The following is a 24,800-nucleotide window of genomic DNA, read 5'->3' on the forward strand; positions in this document are numbered from 1 at the left end:
GAATTAAATAACGTTTATAGTATTGTCAAGTCCAGTTAACCCTCTGATAAAGCTATCTCAAAATTCTGCTAGAAAAATGACCGACAAAGAACTTGAACCTGGATCAGACAATACAGACAAATCAATGTTTCACAAGAAGCAAATTATAACCATATATGGTCTCTGCTTCCACATAGACAGATACTGATTCCAATAAAAAAAATTTCAAGCGAGATAATGTTGCGCCATCTATGACATTTTATCCATGTAACTTATATCAGGGAACCTATATAGAGAGTGTTATAGAGTATCCCTGCTTATATGAATATTATTTACAACAAAATGCTTATCTACATTGGTTGATGACCGTCGGGATAAAGTGAACACTTGGTCAGCTAACAGAAATTCAAATTTGAGTAATTATAATGTCTTGTGTCACTGCAATGAATGGTCCCTTCTATACAGATTATTTCGTTTCGTTTTCAAGTCCGAACAATTGATCACGTGACATTCGGTCAGGTCACGACACGATCAGCTGCGACAAGACAACAATCAACAACCCATCCTCTTGTCGTCATGTGACAGATGACATCCGTGTTGTCTCCGGATCAGCAGTTGATTTGCCCACGTGATATACGCCTCAACAATGTCATATCCTGATATACACTCGTGTACACAGGTAGCCTAGCCTACAGACACACTTCCTGTCGTGACCCGATCTCTGATTCTAAATACTCGCCTGAGAGCTGTAGGCTAGTGTAGCCTGGATCATCATATATAAACAAACAGCGATATCTCGCTCTGTTTAAACACTGAGACAAACTTGACCATGATGCTCTTAGTCAGATTAGCATTTGTAACGCTACATGCAAACTTCAGTTATGTTTACTTCAGCTTGAATATTTGTGAAAGATCCATGTATTTTTTGCACGAGATTTATCAGCAGTACACAAGGATGTATCCATGGCAATTGCAGGCACATTAGGCGTTAATCGTTATTTTCTTGAAAACCGGAATTTGCCTAGTTTCTTTATGTGAAAAGGTAATTGGTGTTAAACAAAACAATCTTTCTGAGCATTGTTCAAATCAATATGGTAAAAGAACTAAACATTACAGATGCTTCCTCTGTTTGGCTAGAATGCAGTTTACCAGGTTCAGCACTACCCAGCGCTGCAGAGCAATTTTCTCACTATAGTGCCTCTGTGTCTCGCTATATCGCTTAGTGCCATATGCTCCTCTGATCTCTTCTTTAGAGGCAAACAACCAGTTATACTTTTTTGGAGTTAGGATTTGGCACCCTTTACAATCCTTAGGGTTAGGACTTGGGGTTAGGCACCTTTACAATCCTTTGGGTTAGGACTTGGGGTTAGGCACCTTTACGATCCTTAGGGTTAGGACTTGGGGTTAGGCAACTTTATGATCCTTAGGGTTAGGACTTGGGGTTAGGCACCTTTACGATCCTTAGGGTTAGGACTTGGGGTTAGGCACCTTTACAATCCTTTGGGTTAGGACTTGGGGTTAGGCACCTTTACAATCCTTTGGGTTAGGACTTGGGGTTAGGCACCTTTACGATCCTTAGGGATTAGGGGTATGGGTCTGGTACCCTTTCCAATCCTTGTGGAGCTAACATGTCTTCAGGGGTGAATAACCCATTTGTTTGGGGTCAGACCTTAACTTAGGACAGTGAAATGGAGTTAATCCAAGAAAACAGTGGCATGTGAAAAAATGAATTGGGAAGGATATGACACAGTGAGACAGAAGCATGAGAAAGAAACTGTTGCTCATTTCTTGTGCTTCAGCCTCACTGCTGTACTAATGACTGTTTAACAAGCACTCATTAACTTTGACCCGAGATAGAGCTAATCACATCACTAATTAACTGATTACAGACTTGAGTTCAAGCCTCATCAATGTCTGATGAGTGTTCCTGGAAAAGTACAGTGTTCTTGTTTTTTTGTAAGTTGATGTTATTGATGAAATTGTAGTCACCTCCTCAAAGGTAGGAGCATCTTTGACAGATGTAAGTGAACCCAGTATTTTATATGTCAGTGAACACAATCTGTAATCGGTCTGTATTAGTAAACCATATTTGTTGTGAACCTGATGTGTTGTCATTCTCTATCAGTGAATGCAGGCTGTTGTCAGTGTCTTTTGTCACGCACTATCATTGAACCCAATCATTCGTCAGTCTGCAACAGTGAACCACATCAGTCTGTCAGTGAACTCAGTTCATTTTCACTCTGTATCAGTAAACCCTATCTGTCTTCAGTCTGCAGCTGAAAATGTGGAGCTGAAGCGTCGCCTTCATCGACTTCGGGCACACCGAGATGAGCTACAGAGGGAGCTGAATGTCCTCAAAGAGAGAAAGAAGGAGGAAGATTTACTCCGAAACTATGTCACAACTAGAGAGTGAGATCATTGAAGAGTACATATATATGCAATAGACTTAACCCTGAAAACATATTCTTCTGATGGAAACCAACAACCAAAAGCTAAAGAGTACTCCCAGAATGACATATTCTTTATTTTTAAATAGATGTAGATATATATATTTTTCTTCATAAATCATCTTAATTGACCATATGTGCTTGAGCACAATTAACAACTCATAACTCTCGTTCAGCTCATCAACACATGATAATCAAAATATGCTACTGGCCACAGTCATGAAAACATGATTAAATCAAAAATGGGATTTTCTGTGGCCGTTTTGGTGTGGAATTTTGTCCAAAGAAATTTAGTCCTATGGGATTTTGTCTGGGTGAGAATTTGTCTGCCCTCCTTACTTTGTCAACTGAGGATTTGTATGTCTCCTTGACAGATCAAACAGAAACAGTAAACATTTTGTGTAGAAATCAATAAAACACAGTTATATTAAGTTCTTTGTGTTTGAATGAGTGAGGTTTTGCTCCTTTTTAAGCAATATTTCAGCAATATCACAGTGGTTAACACCAGAGGTCTTCACATGTTTTACCTATGGGAAGAGTCTTTAAAGACTTTTAACCTCTTGGCTATACCACAGTTCCGTTTGTGCTTTAAGAGCACATTTAAAGTATCTTGAATAAAGTACCCCCAAATCTTATATATTTTCTGGAATCAGTGATACATTTTCTCATTGTCTCTAGGAAAATGAACATGATTTCAAAGATTTAAAACAAATACATAAACATACTTACTTAGAGATTGATTCATGCATGAAACATGGAAATTAGAAACTTGAGTAGAATGTTGTCAATCTCAATGAAAAAGAGGATAAAAAGCAAGGCAAGGAAAAGTTGGGTGAAGAATGTCCTTCTTCTGTTGACAGTGTGTATGTACAGACTGACCCTCGTCCCTGGCACACCAATAGGCTCGCTTCGAAGCTGGATGAGAAAAAACCCACAGATCAGGAGTCACAGAAGCTGAACAAGTAGGTGGAGTCCATATTGTGTTCATGCCATCTATAGGCATCAAGGGTTCAAAAATCCCATCACCCGACGCCCGGGATAAGTCAGTTTTCATTTCGAAGAATCAAATAATGGCATCTTAATTGTCTATTAGATAATTTCAACTTATGGTTTCAAACTGCCAATATACTTGGGTTTCATGTTATATCAGCGCTAAATGTAGCTCTTAAGTTTTGTAGTGATAAAGTAGGGTTATCGCTCTTTGCTATTTATCACTTCTTAATAAATAGTCCACTAAACATTAACATCAAATGCCATTTTGATATATTCTTTCATAATTACATCATCATGATCATGTCATAAAAATGAGAGCATGTGGAAAATTAGTTTGGACAAGTTACCTTTTTAAAGTCAGTTACCTTGTGGCAAGTAGCTTTTAAACATTTTTTTAACCCCTATTTGCATCTTTGGGGGAATATTGTGGATACATATCTCCATTGTCTGTTCTCAGTTTGTACTTAATGATATTCAGTGTGTATTTATGATGTAGGAAATTGTAACCATGGTATCCCTTGAAGAACTGTTTTTCAGTGAAATAAATTTCTGAATTAGAAAACAGCTGTAATTAAAATGCAACATATTTAACATAATGAGATGTAAAATCAAGGCGAGTGGAAAATTAGTCAGGACAAGTTTCTTTCTCAAAGTCACTTGCCCTGAGACAAGTTAGGTTCTTGAGATGCATTTAGAAGTAGGTATTCTAATATACGACAAAATGTTATGGATGTCAACTTCTTCTTTATTGTTTCCACGACGTTTCTGGGCTATTCCTTGCCCTTTCATCAGGTGGGTGACCTGACGAAGGGGCAAGGAATAGCCCAGAAACGTCGGTCACCCATCTGACGAAGGGGCAAGGAATAGCCCATAAACGTTGTGAAAACAATAAAGAAAAAGTTGACACCCATAACATTTTGTTGTATACTGAGACAAGTGGCTTTTAGAAACATTTTTGAAGCCCTTGTACATGTATGATCCCCAGCGAGTTAAGATTGATAATACAATGTGCAGTTGAGATTGACATCCAATGATCTTGGGGAAAATAAATACCAGCAAATTTAGCATGTGCTAGTATTGTGGATGTGTGCTCTATGTGAATATCCTATATTAATAATAATAATCATGTATGAAACAAGGTAGACCACCTGGGTCTACATCTCAGAAGCTGCCTTTTGAGAAATGGGTAGTTTTTTTAAATGCAAAGTTGTTAGTTTGCACATTTTGTCCCACAAACTCTCTATCCTTAGAGGTGAGGTGAGGTTCTGTACCTGTGGTAGTAGAGCTTCTGGACATGCTGTGTTGCAGGATGCTAACGATGCACTCTCAGCTGATGAAGAGATATGAAAAGGAGGTGAAACAGAACATGGCTCACTTGGAGAGCATTGCTGACCTCAATGTGAGTAAATATTGATCAGAGAAAATATTTTAATATCAGCTCTGTAACTTCTGTGTAGCAACTTTCTTTCTGAGTCAGTGCAGCCATCTTGAAATGTCTAGATATAACCATTACTCGCCATTTAGTTCTCAGTGTAGTGATGGCTTACAGTATCTTTAGTAGTGGGCTTTGATCTCCTTGTTTTTGCAGAGTTTGAAAAGTCATAATATGTTTTGATGTGGTAAGCATCTCTGAATTGAACTGAGGTAGATGAATATGATGACATCATTTTCTCTTCAAATCTTTATGATTTTAGTGGGTGTTTTGATATGTTGCAAAATGACATTTTGTATTGAGGACATTATTTGATTAATTTTTTAGATTTGCTTTTTTTAGGTGAGGTTGATGGAAATGGAGACCAGGGCTAAAGAAGAGAAAGAAAAAGCCTTGAGACTTGAGGCTGATCTTGCTGGCGTCAGGGGTCATGCTGGGTCAAGGACATTTGGTAATGAACTGATCTGGATGGGATCAACACATCAAGAGAAATAGAAACTTCATTCCAACATCTCAGTGTTGAAGAATATCATATGACAGATTTTAAATATGGGAATATGATCCTGTGCCTTTTGCTAGCTCAAAGTGGCAGCAAGTGTTAGAACAGATAAACCATGTGCCCCTTCTGGCAGATCGTCAATATATTTATCTGTTATTTATCTGATTCCAACTGTAAAGAGATTTTGAAAGCCTGAAGATGAACACACAGAAGTATTTTGGTACTTTCAGACTCTGAGCTGCGTGATATTGTCCGAGAGAGGAACAAACTGAAGAAAGAAAACAAGAAACTGAGGGAAGAGTTGGACGGTATTGACGAGGTAAGTCTGGATAGTCGTTTTCATGTCAAGGGAGGTAACTGTGACATAACCTGTGGAGATGTCAGATGACACCTGAGCTGAAAGTGTTGCGTTATTTCCACAAAGTCCATATGAGACAGATCATAGACAAGTACCATCTTTGAGCTTCTTGAATTGAACCACCTTCTGCTCTATGTGCAAATATTCTACTAAACGATGGAGATGGTCTGCCTGGCTCAGCCTTTTACCTAGATAAAATAATTTGCTGACTGTGAAGTTAATGTACGCTCACTCTTTTTCCTCAACATAATTTTGACAAATTATGAGGAAAAAAAGTTTCGTAAAGCATTTCTATCAAGGGGCTAATGTGAAACCATTTGTAGGATAGTCAAATGGAACATTTAATTAGTGGCATTGATCAACAAATTCCAGTCTAAATTAAGCTGACATTAGACATGGATACAATGTGTGAAGCCCATTTCTGGTGTACCCGGCAGTCATATTTCTGGAATATTGCTAAAAGTGGTTTAAAACCATATTCACTCACTCAGGGGTTTTGTGACCTTCATTTTGTGTATCTGATCTCATTATAAAGAGTTTGTGGAACATTTGATGATTTTCAGAAATGATCTCTTTCAGAGTTTCTTTGACGAGATCGAAGATATAAAGTTTGGATTTCAGCAGTCAGCCCAGCTCAACAAGGAGTATGAGAAGGCTCTTCATAAATTGTGCCAGAAGTTTGGCGTGCCCTACCCTCATCCTGAGAAAGCCATACTCATGCCAGAAAAGAAATGATCCTTCAAGATTTTGACCTCATCTGAATTGGATGTCTCATTGTCCATCATTTGGTTGCTCAGGTGTTTGTCTGTCCAAAACGTAATCACTCATGTGCAGCTGGAACTTTGTATGAATGATCCCAAGTGTGATGTCATCAGCTCCTCACATAATTGTCCTCCATTTGCAAACATGGCGGCCATTATTTTGTGATATGTCAGTTAGGCTTCAGAACTTTGAGCCTCAATTTTTATATTTACAGTCAATGTACATTTGTTATATCGTATCACCAATAAACTTTATTTTGTCAAAAAAAAACCAAACAGTTTGCTTGTTAGTTTCTGAGTTTATCTTCAAGAACTTTAGGTTGTGATTGTTTAGCAGAAGTAGTCATGTGCATTTCAATCTTCTTGATCCAGATATGTTATCGTTTCCATATTGTGAAGATCGACACATATGACATTGCTCACTAGAATGTTCAGACTCCGTTACTCACAGACCACCACTATGAAGCTAAAATATTAAACAATAAAGTGCACACAATGTTCATGCACAGAATAGAGCTCAGAGTTTTAATCAACACGAAATTCACTCTGGATCAAATCAAATCCTTGATAAGGAACCTCCACAGACCCATTAAGAACTGAGCATTTGTTTTAGTGTGAGGATGTTGCTGACACAGATGTTACCTCACTCACTCCATCACACTTTGTACATGACCACAATGTGTGAAGCCCACTTTCCCATTTCTGGTGTCCGCCGCTGTGATACTGCGATATTGTCTAATAGAGGCGTAAAGCTAAACTCACTCGCTCACTCACACTGGAAAAGACGTAAACATCATAACATATAAGAAATGGCATTTTATTCAGTCAGTAAAAACTGTACATCATACTCACTTTCCATTGTATACATGTAGCCATTTTGTTCTCATTAACAAGGATAGTGGTATGCATGTGCGTAGAGCTAGATGTTCAATGTTTTATAGTGTTTATACACGGCTATGAATAACAGCAGAAGGGGGATATGACACAATCACAAATTCATATATTATTTCAGGCCATTATTTTTCTTAAAAATAACCAACTTTGTAGTAAGTAGCTTTGATATATTGCTCTCAATAAGTAAGTCAAGACATACATCTTTGAAAGTCGCTATCAATAAAAATGAATTATTTTAAATGTTCTTTTAACCTATTAAACAATTATGCAAAAAAAATTAAGAACAGTGAACAAAGACAGAGCCATGTCTGTAAGAGAAAAGAAGAATTCAATTCCCAGTATACATGTCCTGCCTACTTTGTTACACTTTTGAGAAAATTGAAAAAGATACTTGAAACTGAGAGTTTTATTTTCATATTTTTTCAATGTACAGCCAATGCATTTAAGGGGAAACTTGTTACTGTTTAGCTTGTCTGCCAAAGTGTGATACCGTACAAATGAATTCTGTTCATGTATATGAAAATGTCAAACTGATGCCTTCAAGGAAGGGACAAAAATTCAAATGAATAACAGGCATACTTGGATGCATTTGAAACCAGTTTTTTTCACTGACCTTGAATGTGAAGTTAATGACACAATGGAAAGATGTAACATTGGTTTCTCAACAAATGATGGAAATGATATATTCTGAACCTTTTGACACAATGACATTATATATTACCTTGGAATTCACACTGCTTGACACGAAGCTGAAAAGATTTAACCCGGAGTTCAGTTTCTGTTTGAATATAAACTGCTTGACACAATTCTGGAAAGATTAAATCCAGGGTTCAGTTTCTGTTGGAGTTCGCACTGCTTGACACAATGCTGAAAAGATTTAACCTGGGGTTCAGTTTTGCAGAAACAATCAGAGTATTGAATTCATTCAGTGCAATCTGCACATTGTTGTTGCTGCTTTATGCCTTCAAGACCTCAAATCACACACTATCAGCTCTGCATGACCAGTCCCAGTGAGACATGTCATGATTCTGATGGCAATGGGTTTGAAACCACGGAACATCCTTGATCTATCAGCACCAAGCTCTTTCAGCAATCAATTCCTTAAATGTATTTCCTCCAGCACAAGCTGACATGCCATGTCAATATAAGTCCATTCAGAGAGAGTACAAAGGGGGAGAAAACGGTTAAAGTGTTTGCTCATCATGCCAAATAACCACATGGGTACAAGGTGTGAAGCCCATTTCTGGTGTCCCTTGCCATGATATTGCTGAAATATTGCTAAAATGCAGCATAAAACTAAACTCAATCATTCACATTCAGAGATGCATTGCCCAACTTTGTCATGCCATCAACATTCTTCATGCATCTATCACAGTGAGTATCCATGTCAGACACTATGTCTTCACTGGCTAAGAGTGTCTGCAAACACATTATGTAGAAGCCTCATGATTCATTTCTGGAACATGTAAAGGCTACAGTTTGGCACAAACATGAAAGATGTTTGACCCTCTTGGTGATGCATCACCTCCTGTGCTTCTTTTCAGTCAGTGCAAGTTCATCATTCTTTAATCATTCTCTGTAATACAGTCACAGAATGTAGTATCTCTGACAATGTCCTCTTCCTGGAAAACGTTTTCACCATTTTCATCATTGGTTTGTGACCATTATATTGGAATCAAGATGTGATCTTTAAATCATGAAGTTCATCCAAGAGTACAATCTAAGTCAGATGTTTTGCTGAGACATATTCTGTGATGAAGGATATCACTTGAGTTCATTGTACCAAGTTACCTGTAAACTGTAAACTGGAGATACTGATGAACAGCTACAGGATGACACATACCTAACATAGTTGTCTTGAGACTATACGCTCAGAGAGGAGAGTCAGGGACAGATATGCTATGGTGGGCATCATCACAAGGTTTCAGCTCAACAATTAAATATTTCCTTTGATTGACAAATATATCAATCAAGTTCACTGTTCCACGTTTGCCAACAAATATATATTCAGTAATATTATGTTTTCAGGAAAAGGAACTTCTTTGGAACATTTTAATTGATGACTGCTTGCAGTCCTTTCAATCTGGTACAGCTCACACACCAAGTTTTACATCTCCTCTGTTATTTTTCCATTTCAGTCTGGTACAGCTCACACTGAAAGACCTCTGTTGTCCTATTTTAACCGGTATAGGTCACACACCACAGTACACATGTCCTTTGTTGTCCTTCTACTTCAGAGATGAGAGACACGTCCTTCCATTCAACCAGGGACGGTTTACTTGTCCTCTGAAGCCCTTTGTTCCATCTGCTACAATTCATGCACCATGAAATGCGCACCTTTGTGGTCTTTTTAATCCATCAGGTTCTTATCACATATGCCATGATATGCAATTCCTCTGTTGTCAACCCATCTCATCACGTACAGTTGACGCATAATATGCTTGTTGTCTTTTGTCCTCCAATTTCATCTAGCACAGTTCACAGTTGTCCTTATCATCCATATTATGTCCTACTAATGCCAAGATACTGGTGCAACAGATCTTTATATATACCAATCAACAGCACATCTGCCTTCAGTACCAATACACCACACATCAGTCAGACTATGTAAATTAGTTATCACATTTTCTCAAGGAACACCTTGTATTACTTTAGAGATGTGTGTAACCTTTCAGGGACCAAGGCAGCAAAAGAAGTGTTTGTTTCTTTGCTAGCTCTGAACACCTTCAGCAGATACACCTTGCAACTCAAGTCAGTTTACTCATGAACAGCAAAGGACTCATTCAGAATTATCATTCTCATAGCCAGTGGCACCAATCTGATGTAGTCGCCAGAGCCTGACAGGCTCAGCTCAGATACAGCTTTTTGATGAAGGGGGTGAACAGTTCATTTTCACCCACTTTCATGAGAATTTCAGTGGTCATTTACTTAACTTTCAGGATAAAAGGGAAGTGCACCCCTCTGCACCTCTCCTCTGGATCTGCCTATATGGCTGGCATGACCATGTATCTACAGTCTTGATGGAGGACCTTCATCTCCACTGAGGTTTCTCAGTTCCTGTTTCTTTCAGATATGGAACTTCAGATGCATCACCAGTAGATCTGATTGTATTGTAATGAGTTGTATTTTGTCAGTTTGAATCCAGACCTTTAGAAGCATCATCTTAAGGTGTGCCTATAATTTATGTGATCTGCTGTACTTTAAGATCTAGAACTTCAGAAGCACCATCATCAGGCCCAGCAGTAAAGTAAGGAGTGGCCTGTTGTCCTTTCAGATCAGGATCACCAAAACAATCACCTGCCAGTAATATAAGGATTGGTCAATTGTCCTTCCAGATGTGGAAGTTCAGAAGCATCATCATCAGGACTACCAATAGTTTAAGTGGTGTAATAATTTGTCAGTTCAGTCCTTTCAGATCAGGATCTCCAAAAGAATCACCACCAGCCCTGCCTGTGATTTAAGGGTTGGTCTATTGTCCTTTCAAATCTGAATCTCCACAAGATTCACCATCAGTCCTGCTTGTGTTGTAAGCAGTGGCCAGTTCTCCTTTCAGGCCAGGATCTCCAAAAGAATCACCACCAAGCCTGCCTGTGATGTAAGGAGTGGTCTATTGTTCTTGCTGATCTGGAACTCCAGAAGCACCAGGCCTGCCTGTATTATAAGGAGAGACCTAATATCCTTTCTTCAGAATCTCCGCAAGAATCACCACCAGGCCTGCTTGCATTGTAAAGAGTGGCCAGTTGTCCTTTCAGGTCAACAACTCCACAAACATCATCATCGTGCCACTTTGTTGAATAAGGTGTTGTCGGTTGTGTAGGAATGGAAGCGATGATGAGAATATTGATACCAGCATAGCAAGAGCAGTCCTTTATTGCTATAAGTGTGTCACTACATTATGTGGAAGTATAAAATAGGTTTTCATTGGTTCCTTGCCTTTCAAATTTGTTAATCCGCGGTATTCATGTTCATATCCTTTCTTGATTAAAACTTGGGCTGTCTTTTCTGCCATCTGAAAAGAATAAAAAGGACATTCCTGAGGATAATTTTACAATCATGTGCAAATGGAAAAAAACTTTAAAAAGTCACTATTGACATTTTAGTGGCACAACTTCTGAAATCATTTTTGGAATATTTTTGACTGAATGTTTTTTCAACCAATGCCTCCAACAGGGCAAACAAATTTGATCATTTGTCATGTTAAAAACGTTTGTGAGGGTTTCCAAATTTGTCATCTTAGATTCAAGATAAGTGAAGAAAAGATAAAAAAAATATTTCTACTTCAAGTATACTTTTTCATTTCGTCAAAATGGCAGATAGAGAAAAATTTCAAATAAAATGAAATAAGGATGGCATTTGAAACAGTTGCATATCTTTTAGAATATGTTAGTGGAAATTTTGTTTAAAAGTGACTTTTACATTTTTAAGTTACAAACAAGGGAGGCACAGGGATGTCCAATCTATATTTAACACAATACTGTATATTCTTTGGGGCACGTATGAAGCAAGAATGAGCTCATAGGTACATTTTGTTTTTTCGAGACTACAAGCACCACCGTCGCTGGTTAGATACTTACATGTATTTTACCCTGTTCACTGCTACTGTCCATACGACTAGCTACATTGACAGTGTCACCCCAGATATCATACTGAGGCTTACGAGCACCGATAACTCCCGCTATGACTGGACCATCATTTAAACCTGTGCGTGAAACAAAAGAATTCATAACATCTTTAACATATCTCAAAATATACTTCTATGTTCATAATGGTTTAGTTTTGATAAAATGTGACATGTAGCAGATTAGAGATTGTTGTGTGGTTAATTGTACAGACTGTCTTTCACACAAGTCTGAAATGATCCTACAGCCTTACATGGGAAACAGATTATGACTGGATATGAGTGAGTGAGTTGTATTTTATACCACACTCAGCCATATTCCAGCTATATGATGGCGGATTGTAAATAATCAAGTCTGGACCAGATAGTCCAGTGATCAACAGTGTTTGCATTGAGTCAGCCAAGTCAGTGAGCAACCAAGTCAGCGAGCCTGACCACCCGATCCCATTAGTCGCATCTTACAAGCATGGGTTGCTGAAGATCAATTCTAACACAGATCTTCATAAGTGAATTGTGGATGTACACATCTTTGAAACAATTTTGATATTTACCACGGTTACAAAACGTTTATGCTCAAATAGAATGTTGATAGAGAAATATTGTATTTCTGAAAGGACTTTGATGGGACACTCACCTATCCTGAGTTTGAACTGATTAAAAGAATGCTGATTGAAATTGTCTAGCTTTTCTATCATTGAAAGCGCAAAGTCAGTCATCTTAACAATGTTTGCTTCATTCTCCACTGAATCCTGAAACAAAAAATAGTGTATTAATCATTGTGAAACATAAAACGTAGTAAACATGTGAAACACATAACATTAAGGTAGTAAACACATAACATTAAGGTAGTAAACACATACATTAAGGTAGTAAAAACATAACATTAAGGTAGTAAGCACATAACATTAAGGTAGTAAACAGTGTGAAACACATAAAATTAATGTGGTAAACATTGTGTAACATTAATGTCGTAAACGTTATGAAACACAAAAATAATGTAGTAAACATAATAATTGCTGAATTGTCCTGCTGTCTTAAACAATTTTGAACATTCTATTCTCTATCATTGTCCAGTGTCCTTGAGGAACCATAGGCAATGTGTTCCATCCTGTCTATTGCTTTTAAATTGGTTCATGGATGATTATATGTCATTATATGTCATAATGCCATGGAATACTGTTCACAACGTTAACCCTTTGGACTGTCCCTGCACATCAAGCTACCATATCTTTTGCTACCTAAATCATGTTAAGCAGCATGTGTTATTTTATACATTGCAGTCTCTTAGTTAAGTACAGATTCTAGTTCTTCTGGGTTGGGCTGTTCCATATTGAATTTGCAGCCATATTATCAGAATGAGGCATCTAGTTGTTAGCACGCTCACTCAACCACTTAAAATAGCATTGCAGATACATTACTTTTGGACATGAAAGCTGTCCAAATTCACACTTATCAGAAGGGTACACAAAGTCTGTGGTCAGGACTACCAGTCAGCCTACATCCATTTTCAGCTGCAGTGGCTGAGTGGGTATGATAGCTTTGTGTGCTGGTGATTAGGTGTCTGACTCTTGGAGTGTGGGTTCAAATCCCAGATGGGACTCAACCCAACAAAAATACTAGAATCTGTACTATTCTGAGAAAGTGTTATCCCAAATATAATGTGCTGCATTTGACCACATTCTGAAAGGTAGTGTGTATTCAATGTTAAGCAGTACTATACCAGTTTCCTTGATAAGATGGTGCCTTACCTCCTTATCCTCCATGCCTGGTTGAAGCCCGGTGGCTGCCATATATGTACTGCCGATTGTCTTTATCTTCTCCACACAGTGAAATCTTGACTGGGTCAAAAGCTGAAAGTTTGAAAATCAAGAATAAAATATATCGTAATGTATGGATTTGTAAATAATTCGTTTTTATTTTGTTAATAATCAATAGGGTTTGTGGACATCCCCTTTGCCCCAAGTAAGTAAGTAAGTAAGTAAGTAAGTAAGTAAGTAAGTAAGTAAGTAAGTAAGTAAGTAAGTAAGTAAGTAAGTAAGTAAGTAAGTAAGTAAGTAAGTAAGTAAGTAAGTAAATAAATTAATTAGTTAATTAATTTTGCAACTGCTGTTACTTCACCTACCTTTCATGCTCACATTATGTCAGTCTAACACTCTAGTACAGTCTAGTCTCGTTAATCCAACCTCAATTTATCTGACTATCAGATTTAACCGACAATCTGCTTTATCCAACACTTTTGTTAGTAACAAATTAAATATACATAATTTAGTCTCATTTATTTAGTCCAACATTCTCATTAATCCAACAAGTTGCTGTGCAACAGAGGATGTTGGATTAATGAGACGTGCCTGTATATTGTTTCAAAGTAAAGTCTTACAGTGTCAAAATCAGAGATAATTTCATTGAGCACTCGTATACACTCAAGGCCATGTCTGTTGGCAGCGTTTTGTTGGTAGAAGTCCTTGAAGTTTGGTATAGATGCAAACATGACGCTGACATTGGGGTAGTACTTGTGATACAGATCCTGGAATAGGTAGAAGAGAAACATTAATTAATAAATATTACAGTGCAGGACCCTCTTACGCACTGGCGGGTTTAAATACATGCTCTAAAAAAAGTAGAACATTTTCTGTGATAATAATGAATGTTTTGAGAGTCCACTTCCTTATCACCATGGTTGTTTGTACAGTAATCACTCTTGAAAGATGACTGGTGTACGACATAAAATTTGCATGTGTACAATTTTCAGGCAAAAGAAAATGAGCCCAGAGACTTTCTTCAGTCCAGAAACTGTGGTAATTTGAGATTGCAACATATTCTAGACTTGGGCTGCATTAAGTATATTTGTTTCAGGGTGAGTGAGTGAGTTTGGTTTTACGCCACTTTTAGCAATATTCCAGCGATATCATGGCTGGGGACACCAGAAAATGGGCCTCACACATTGTACGCATTTGGGGAATCGAACCTGGGTCTTTAGAGTGATGAGCGAACGCTTTAACCACTAGGCTACCCCACCGCCCCATATTTGTTTCAGGGTCTACTTGAGCAGAAACAAGTCAACATGATATTTAAATTTTTTACCTCATTTTTTCTAGATGCCCTCAGAAAATAATCTGCCACATGAGCAGGTAGAATATTCTCCAGGATGATTTTGTTGATGGCAGCTGTGACCTTGACCTCATCGGGATCCTTTCTTGTCTTCCAGAGAAAGTCTACTCGCTGCGTGTACTCTGTCTGTATGATATGACATGAAGTAATGAAATGAGTGACTATGTTGTTTCAGTTGATGTTGCTATTCCCCAATCTGACCCCAACCACCACCTGCAACACCCGTACTGGTTTTGCTTTTTCAGACAACCCCTCCTATATGCTTGTTTTCATAGTGATAGTGAGACACTATGTCTAATTTAAAACTGGACAATGAAAAATTGTGATTGAAATACAATATCGCTCACTAATTTGTATAAAGCCATGGTCTGTTCCAAATAAGTCGCTTTGAATATAAAAAAATAACTTGAAAAATAAAACATTGCTGAGTCATTCCCCAGTAAGTTTCCTTACTTCCTAAAAATGAGACGGTAGTTAGTTAGGCCAAACTTAGTTTAACAGATATTTCACACTTACACATATTAATTACATAAACTGTAAATATAACTGTGAAAGAAAAAGGGTATTTTGGGGTTTTATTTTCCATTTCTAACAGTACTTTAGTCAGAGCCAGTTAATTAAGGTTATGTGAAAAAGTTTAGTAATCTTTAGCATTACTGCACAGTATATTGGATTCAAATTTCTTTTTATTGCGTTTTTTCTTATTATGGTTTAAACGTATAAAACATCTTAAACAAAGGAATTAATTACTGTGCTGGAGTTTTTTATGTAATACTGATATTTTCGACAGATTTCCAGTTAAGAAAGTTGAACTTGAGTTGATTTTGAGATGCCAATTTAGCTTCTGTATTATTTCTCACTCTCATGGATTCTCAAACTTAGTTTTGTACGGTCAGTTTTTGTAAGACACAAATATCCAGCTGGTAGAGTCATCACATACCTGTCTGTCCAGCACATGTAGAGCTATAAACATTATAGCTAGATGGACTGACGCCATAAGTCTTAAATCAGCCTGCATTTCATTGGGTCTGAAATTAATAATGATGCAAAATAAAATAACTGTTCTTGAGAATGGAGACATGAACTCTTTCTCCATAACCCTGCACATTATCTAAACTGGATTATTCCTCAGTCCCAGTGAGTGCCAATTTAGACAACCCCCACTGTATGTTTAAAAATATCATAATTAAGTCAAACACAGATTTTTAATTGTTCAATTAAAATGTTTAATTCAACTCCATTAGGAAAAATGTGACTCTCAGTAATATCTACATGCAGAAAGTCAATTGTCCACATAACCAAGTATGGTTTAACACCACTGTCAGCAATACCCCGGGGTATATACTGGAAATGGGCTCCGCACATTGAACCCATTTGAGCTTTAACATCTGGTCTACTACTAGGAAGACTCCTAGTTAAGTAGCCCTTCACTTACTGTGTATCCTTGTTAACCAAGTTGTTGAACTTGATGAAGATGTCCTGTCTTCCAAGATGAAGAATAAGGAAGTACACAACTAGCGCCACTGACATCTCTGCCAACTTGATGATGAAGCTGAGGTGGACGAAGACGCTGCATGATGTCAAGCCCAGCATAAAACTGAGGATGTAGTACTGGAAGACAACAAAGATGCTACAATCCAAATGGATATTCTCCAACATTTCTGGATCACGGAATAATGTTACAGGTTTTGGAGTAAAGCTCAAGAAAGCTGCTTGTTTGTAACATAATATTCTGATGCAACCTTTTAACAGATGTAGCCCATTAAGGTTCCGGTGTAGAACAGGCCTTCAGCAACCCATGCTTGCCATAAAAGGTGACCATGCTTGTTGTAAGAGGCGACTAATGGGATCAGGTGGTCAGGATCACGGACTCGGTTGACACACGTCATTGATTCCCACTTGCGCAGATCCATGCTCATTGTGCTGGTCACTGGATTGTCTGGCCCAGACTTGATTATTTACAGACTGCCACCATATAGCTGGAATATTGGTGAGGGCGGCGTAAAACTAAACTCACTCACTCAATTTTATCAGATGTTCCGGAATGTTTCTTTCATGGTCGTGAGAACACCTATCTGATTTTAAATAAGTATAATGGACTGACTTTTCAAAATGCAATATTAAACCATTTCCATTCACTCATGTAAGAACAATTCTATAAATGACAGCGAAAGAATTCCTTACAAGTGGGTAATCACAGCTGCTTTCACCAAGTAATGGCACCGTGGAGGAAGTGTTTTCCAACTGCGGCATGTGAAGTTCTGTATTGCAGGAGATCTGAAGAACATACAGAACATGCTTTAACGCTAATGTGAGAAATTAGGATCTCAGTATAATAAAATGTATATTATTGGTAAGGTATCATTGATTCTTTTCATCAATGATGAAATGTGGAAACAATTTGACATGAGAGTCTTGCATGATTCAACTACAAAAGAATAATTTAAAATGGGCAGATGAATACTGTTTTTAGTACTTGATTGTAAGTATAAAGAAGATTAATACTAGATGGATAGAATATCCTTTACATTCCTCATCATTACTGATATTGGAGTAATTATGGGACAACAATACTTGTATGTTGTATTATGAGACTTTTTGTAAGGTCACACATATAGTTGAACTTCATGTTGCACTGGCATGTTCTGAGCGAGTATAGCATATTATGGACATAATTAACTCAAGTTTCCTGTGATTAAAAGTTACATGACTTATCCCACTGGGTACCCATTTTCTGCTGGGTGAACAGGGGCAATTTTGAACAAACTAATGTGAGACCGGTTTACTGTGGGCAGGGAGGAGTTGTAGAAACTCTCAGAAGTCAAGCTGTGAAACATGCACAAAAGGGTGTTGGGTAGCCTAGTGATTAAAGTGTCTGCTCATCATGCTGAAGACACACATTTGATTTCCCACATGGGTACAGTATGAGAGGCCAATTTCCGGTGTCCCCAACAGTGAATGTTGCTTGAACATTGATAAATGTGGCATAAAACCACATTCACACACTCTCTGACTCACTGACTCAAAACACGATGACAAGACAACACGCCATGAAAGTACTCACCAGACTGATGCTGGAGGCAAAGAGGATGAGACTGGTACAGCAGACAGATATGACCAAACGGAGACAGGTGCTGTAGGTGATGCATCGGCTGAACTTGACCAACACACTGACCAACTTGTTGCCTAAGGACTGTACAAGCAGAAACAACAATTGTTTGATGATTATTCTGGAAGTTAGTGAGTCAAACTCTCCCATCTTTACAGAAATCTACATGACCCATTTTGAAGGAGAATACCTCTCCAGATCCCCAAGCTAACATGTCTGCTGGTGTAAGCAGGTGGATGACACATTTTTTATCTTCAGAAAAGACCCCGATTCCACCTCAATACTCTAAGAGTAAACAGCTAACATCTCCATCGAGACAAGAAATTCCCCTTCCTGCAGATGCCCTGAAGATTTTTCTGAAGAAAAGATCTAAACTATAGTCTACAGAAAAAAAACCAAAAGCACCCATTCTGACCAATTCATTCATTTCAACTCTAACCATCCCTATAAAATCAAGTCCAACAAGAAAAGAACATCCACTTCAAAAACAATAACCATTAAAATGATGATTTTCTGCAGCAAGCCTTCACCCCCTCAACCAGTATCTCACTAAGTCAGGAGAGATATTTCCACCATACTCCACTCCAAATTCAAACTGATCAAGACATGAATCCACCCATCAATATTTCTCTACACTACCTCTAAGGACCTCTATTCAGCAGACTGTTTAAGCACCAAACAGGTAGTGGCACTATTTTCATCGCTCCCAACAACAGCATGGAGATAAATTTGATAAATGAGAATGGATGAAACACTCACAATGCAGACTTCGGCAAACTGTATCACAGATATGAGCACAAAGGTCACAATCCCTACAATTCCAACCACTAGGAGAGGAATATCTCTGAAAGTAAGAGAAGTAACTTGTATAAATGGGATGTCTTTGACATAGGATCTATACAGAAGAGCAATATGAATCTTGTATTGACAGTAATGGCGACACTATGTCACTGAAAGTGAACTTTGAATAACGTTTCCAGAGTGAAAGGTACAGTGGTGTTTCTGTGGGGGACACAATCTTTCTTTTGTCCTTTCTGCAACATTAAACCTCTGAAAGAAGCCAAGCTACCTCAGATTCTGAACCTCCATCTCACTAGGGTTTTTTCAATGAAAAAACCCCAACATTGTTTGTCCCCAAATTATGCATATTCTCCCCTAATTATACCCATTCAATCTCTAAGCATTCATCTAATGAATTCTAATGTGGAATCTTTGTTCAAATAAACTACTTGCTACCAACATAAGGCAAAGATAAAGTGATTAAGGATAGGTTTAAAATAATAAATGATTATTAGCTGATCAGAGATGTGAAAGTGTCCTGAACATCCGACTGTACACAATAACAGACTTGTCTGTAGCTTCCAGTCTTGACACCTGAAATGACTGATGTTATATGTGGACGAGGAATGTGATGATGACAAGGACACACCTGGGCAGCATGATGGCCTGAATGATGATGACCGAGAGGAAGATGACGGCGCAACACGCCACCTGGTACTTGAACATCAGGTCAGCCTGATGCATGTAACTGTGTTCTTGTTGTCTCTGCTTGAAGGTCAGGAACATCCGGTTCACATCGGTGTTGTTGGGGAGACACCTGGTGGTCATACAGGAACATTAACACTCGCCTACTCATCTAAACCTGCATCAATGAACAGATGGCTGAACCTAATGCAGGTCAATGATATGAATGACAGAGGCTGATCTCTTGCAGGTTGTGACTGGAAGACACTATACATAGCATTCCTTAATCATTGACATTGAACGAAAATATACCATACACTGCATAGCCAAAATTAATATCTCTAGAGCAACTGTCTTAATTTAATCATCACAAGAGTTATTACTGGTTACTGTGCAGACGTGCCTCTGTGGTTATTTTGTCTAGCAAATATGCTAAAAGGCAACTATGCTTGTCATGAGAGGTGACTAACATGATCGGGTGTTCAGACTCGCTGACTTGGTTGAGACATGTCATCGATTCCCAATTACGTAGATCCATGCTCATGCTGTTGATCTCTGGATTGTCTGGTCCAGACTCGATTATTTACAGACCACCACCATGTAGCTGGACTATTGCTGAGTGCAGCATAAAACTAAACTGAATCACACGCTTATTAGCTGCACATGAACATACACTCTCAAAGCAGACATATGTTAAGATTACACTACACCAAAATTGGAATCTGTAGCTTACCAGGGAGTTTTTGTATGGATTTAATTATCTGGCACTTTTGACTGGTTGATTTTGTGTAAGATTTCAAATGTACATCCATCCATTAATTAGAACTGAACATTTTTTTTATATTTGTCACTTTTGATGGCTAATAAGCTGAATGTGACCCCAGGTATTTTCAAACAGGCATGGTGCAGAAATTGGGTTGACTGTTTTGTTTTACTCAGAGAAGAAGTGGGTTGAGGTAGTGATTTTTTTGTTGATGTTTTAAGCCAAAATATGGACACATAGATGTGGTTATTTTTATAATATATAACACTACTATAGCAGTCAGCAGGATAATATTTGGTTTTGTTACAAAATAAACCATATGTCCCTAGTCTGTGTCAGTCAGAATGACCAACATATGGTACTACCAGACACTGACCTTCCGCCACCGAGTTCTTCAAGGCGTTTACCCAGCTCCACCTTCACTTCCTGTTGTAGGTACATGTCTCCTGAAAGAAGGCTGCTGCAACAGACCATCCTCAGAGTTATCTCCCTTGATGTGTTGTCACAAACCCATACATGTGTAAGTTAGTAGCCGACATCATAATCTCTGCTGACAGTAAATGGGTTGAAAGAACTTAAAAGCTTTGACTTAAGTCTTGTATACAAGAGCTAACTCCCTTGATGTGTTTTCAAGAAATTATATTCATCTAAGAGTTAAAAGAGAAATTAAGATCTTAGAACTAAAAATGCAATACTTTTCATTAAATACATTTTAAAAAATCTTTTTATCATTTTTAATGAAAACACTTTTTCAAAGTCTCGTAATTTCATTAATAATCTATGATAGTAACAAAAGGATATGGAATTAGTTGAATATCATGCCACAAAATAATGGGTCAAACTGAGACTATTCCTGACATACCTTTGATCCAGTCCACTTGAATTAATGATAAAATTTGTATCCACTAAGGCCAGACTCTGTTGAAAGTAAAGCAAACATTGACTTTTAAACTATGGTCATACATAAACTCTATCATTAGATGACAAATATTTTCTTCAATGCTGCTTTGTGGCAATGTTTCAGTTAAATCAAAGCGTCTGCTTGATGGGGGATAAAGATCCAAACTGATGTAATTCTTAGATGTTATGTTTACCGCCTTGAAACCTAGCAATACAGGGAATTCAAAATGAAACACAAATACACCAAATGTTGAAAAATACATTGCATGAGACATAAATCAATGTGAAATGGTGTGAGCTTCATAGCCATTCTTGTTTTGATGACAAATGAGTGTCTGCCTTTGGAGGCTATATTCAATACTGTAATGTCATTTTCCATGACTTTTAAGTGACATTACCCAAGCTAGCCATGTCTCTTTGACATTATCAAGAAGCATGTCCGGTTATGAATAATGATCATTTATATGTCACTTGTATGTCAAAAAACATCAATCTGTAACTGCTACTGTATCATAGTGTTACGTGAATTGCATTTCATTTGGAACAAAGTATGCATGAATGATGCAGCTCTGGATCTGTACGAAGCCCTATAATGACTGGGCATTAGGCCACTGGTGCTTTAAATCTAAGGCACCATAACAACATCAAAGCAGTTTAACCCATTTAAGTCAATTAAATGACATGATTCCACTGAATGCTGAATAAAAAAAAGGCACTTTATGCCTCATAATAAAATATTGTTCGTAGCTTTTGAATATAAGAAATTTGCAAAAGATAAATAGAAATTGAAACTTGCCCTGCTAGATCTTACTTACACATATCAGTGTCAATAACTAAACAATACTAAATGACAGTACACATTTAAAATTCGCTTTAAAAAAACCCTTTATTTATCTTTTACTAAGCCGAGAAGCATTGATTCATTAGTTACCACCATCATATGTGTGTATTTCCCCTCTTCCCAATCGCCACCAGTTTCTGCATCCATTTGGTCATGACTAGTAATAATACTTACTGTGAGACTCAGGACACGAGACACCATGGACGTAGACTGGAGGTTGGCAAAGGGTTTGTCTATACCCCAAGTCTCCAAGTACTTCGTGACTTTCAATGAGGCTCGCATTGTGTGTTCAAATCTTGTACGTGCCAGTTTCTGTTTTCTTGGCTGAAAAATCAGTAGTTGTTATAAAACCATTTCACAAAGCCAGTGTCTTGACCCTGGTGTTCATAATCAGATAATAAAATAATTTGTTAATATAGATAAGAATAACATGCTTTCATAAATGATTATTTAACTATGATTGGTTCAGTTTTATTATTAGAGGAAACAGTAAATATCATTTTTTGATTCATATTAGTTATTGTCATATCTACAAGCACGCACATTTATAGAAGAGCAATATTTTAATCAATAGGTGGAATGTAACTTGAAATACATAATGATTCAGATGCCACCAAACATTGCGTGACTTGCTTTCAGGGTAATTCATGATCAGTAAACAATATTTGCATAATGAAATGAATTTTTTTTCCATCTCAACCACTTTGTTTTTATTTTACATGAAAGTTCCTTATGATCTACATACAGTAAAAACAAAATAAAATTTGTGCCCCCTTTGTGTTCATTGTAACCATGGTTACTGTAGTAATATATGAGAATGTACCGGTAATGGCAGTCATTGTAGTATGTGATAAGAATAATGCAGCAAGACACAAGTGAAATCTTTAGGTGAGGTGAGGAGAATTTAAAGTCATATTTAAGATCATTGCATTGTATGTGACTGTTCATACAAAGTGATGTTCTGCTTTCATGGTGATACTTGGGAACTGTGCCACAGTTTAACATGATTCGTGAAGATCTGGGTTACAACTGGTCTTCAGCAGCCCATGCTTGTGATACAAGGCAACTGAATGGATCGGGTGGTCAGACTCACTGACTTGGGTGACACATGTCATCGTATCTCAGATGACCCATGAAAACCCGTGACAGAAATTATCTTCAGTAACCCAAGCATGTCGTATGAGGATTACAGGGATCGAGTAGTCGGGCTCACTGACTTGGTTGACCCATGTCATTATATCCCAATACCATAGGTCAGTGCTCATACTGTTGATCACTGGATTGTCCACTTGTCATATAGGAATTTATCCACACAGCAAAGTGAACATATCAGAAGGTTATCTTTCAAAAGAGATTACTGTGATCACTCAGATGTGTGCTTTTACAGTGTGTGAATTTTTATTGCTATTGACAAAATGTACACGAACAACTTGTGTGGCAGAGTGCTGTGTATTATCGTCCAAAACTGAAAAACATTGATGACAGTTGACAGTCTCACAGAATCTTCCAAACTCTCCCTGTCGAACAATTCCTCATCCGCCTGTCAACAATAATTCCCGTAAATCAAAGACATTAAAATGATTCCTAGCGCCAAAAACAAATTACGAGTACATCTGTTGATAAAGAATAATGACTGCAAAAGGTGTTTTCCAACAATAGCTTCTTAAAAGTATCAAGATGTCTTCTTAAGAATTCCTAAAAATTAAATTGTATACTCTAAACTAACATATATATTTATATAGGGTATAATGATTGATGAAGGCATTACTCACCCTCCTTTCAAATGGCACAACAAGGAAGGTCTTCATGTTGTTTTCGGCAATGAAGCGACTCCTAGTGTGGGCGTTGCCTGGCTCCACTTCATATTGTCCCCCAAGGCTGTCCAGGGTCTGCTGGGAGATGTGAACACGTCTGGGGGTTGGGGGTGAAAGAACGTTAACACTGGAGGGACACAAACTTCTGACATAACAAGTCTCCTTGATTGAAAAGAAATATTTTAAAAATCCATTGAGGTCATTGAAAACAATGAAAAATGCTTCATATCAGAGGACCTTTATAAAAATAGGTTTCAGCCAAGTAGGATTGACTGTGGCTATTTTTAAAAATTTGTGTTAAGTTGAGAGTTATCTCCCTTGGCACCATGTCGTCTCTTTCAGCACATGGCGCAAAATGTTTCTTATCGCTAGCAAACTTTTGGCTCATTTTGTAATGTTTGTACTTCAAAGGCGGTACACTGTTCAACATTGGTTACATATCGCGTTGGTCAACTGAAAAGCTTTTTCCCAAAATGGCGAAAAAGTTAAACCTGTTTTCACGAATGCTTGTTTTCACTTCTGTGAAAACATAATTGTATGTGGGCTTGTCTCCTTACCCTGGCACCCCTGATGACTCCATGTGGTTGGCGATGGTGACATCATCAGACCACACGTCATACTGCCACTTCCTCCGACCCAAAACTCCACACAGCACTGTTCCTGTGTGAACCCCAATACGCATGTCTACATTCACACCGGTTGCTTCCCTCACTTCCCTGTAAGGAAAATTACCATCATTAGCACAAAAATACCTTCTAATTTTTGCTATCAAATAAAATAATTTTTTTCTAATAAAATGCAAATATGAAAAGGTTGCAAC

At 37.8% G+C, this 24,800-nt stretch overlaps 2 protein-coding genes across 3 annotated transcripts in view; one reads left to right on the forward strand and one right to left on the reverse strand.

Annotated features, from left to right (window-relative positions):
• The first annotated feature begins 453 nt into the window (after positions 1-453).
• LOC137258064 (centrosomal protein of 290 kDa-like) lies at positions 454-6,740 on the forward strand. Its single transcript, XM_067795612.1, has 7 exons — positions 454-658; positions 2,249-2,388; positions 3,287-3,388; positions 4,728-4,818; positions 5,194-5,302; positions 5,581-5,669; positions 6,288-6,740. The coding sequence occupies exons 1-7, from the start codon at positions 626-628 to the stop codon at positions 6,441-6,443; spliced, it is 720 nt and encodes a 239-aa protein (XP_067651713.1). The 5' UTR covers positions 454-625; the 3' UTR covers positions 6,444-6,740.
• A 530-nt stretch (positions 6,741-7,270) lies between these two features.
• The window catches only part of LOC137257670 (adenylate cyclase type 2-like), a 43,597-nt gene continuing 26,067 nt past the window's right edge, over positions 7,271-24,800 (reverse strand). The window contains exons 9-25 of one of the 2 annotated variants that reach the window (XM_067795030.1): positions 24,538-24,696; positions 23,939-24,077; positions 22,341-22,490; positions 21,288-21,343; positions 20,802-20,882; positions 19,628-19,795; positions 18,958-19,042; positions 18,154-18,282; positions 17,274-17,366; positions 16,525-16,700; positions 16,030-16,117; positions 15,063-15,215; positions 14,359-14,505; positions 13,730-13,831; positions 12,616-12,730; positions 11,938-12,062; positions 7,271-11,372 (exon numbers count right to left, since the gene is read on the reverse strand). In XM_067795030.1, coding sequence (XP_067651131.1) covers positions 11,238-11,372; positions 11,938-12,062; positions 12,616-12,730; positions 13,730-13,831; positions 14,359-14,505; positions 15,063-15,215; positions 16,030-16,117; positions 16,525-16,700; positions 17,274-17,366; positions 18,154-18,282; positions 18,958-19,042; positions 19,628-19,795; positions 20,802-20,882; positions 21,288-21,343; positions 22,341-22,490; positions 23,939-24,077; positions 24,538-24,696 — 2,101 coding nt within the window. In that variant the 3' untranslated portion in view covers positions 7,271-11,237. Of the gene's footprint in view, positions 11,373-11,937; positions 12,063-12,615; positions 12,731-13,729; positions 13,832-14,358; positions 14,506-15,062; positions 15,216-16,029; positions 16,118-16,524; positions 16,701-17,273; positions 17,367-18,153; positions 18,283-18,957; positions 19,043-19,627; positions 19,796-20,801; positions 20,886-21,287; positions 21,344-22,340; positions 22,491-23,938; positions 24,078-24,537; positions 24,697-24,800 lie in introns of both variants that reach the window. The other variant, XM_067795029.1, reaches the window with a different exon arrangement.

Source organism: Haliotis asinina, chromosome 12, assembly GCF_037392515.1.
Source record: "Haliotis asinina isolate JCU_RB_2024 chromosome 12, JCU_Hal_asi_v2, whole genome shotgun sequence".
NCBI lineage: Eukaryota > Metazoa > Mollusca > Gastropoda > Lepetellida > Haliotidae > Haliotis > Haliotis asinina.

Bases quoted from the DNA above. Each gene is read 5' to 3' on its own strand.
- LOC137258064 (XM_067795612.1), top strand. From the start codon at position 626: ATGTCATATCCTGATATACACTCGTGTACACAG. The intron at 2,389-3,286 runs GTGAGATCATTG...TTCTGTTGACAG, and splicing joins AACTATGTCACAACTAGAGA to TGTGTATGTACAGACTGACC. The intron at 5,303-5,580 runs GTAATGAACTGA...TGGTACTTTCAG, and splicing joins TGCTGGGTCAAGGACATTTG to ACTCTGAGCTGCGTGATATT.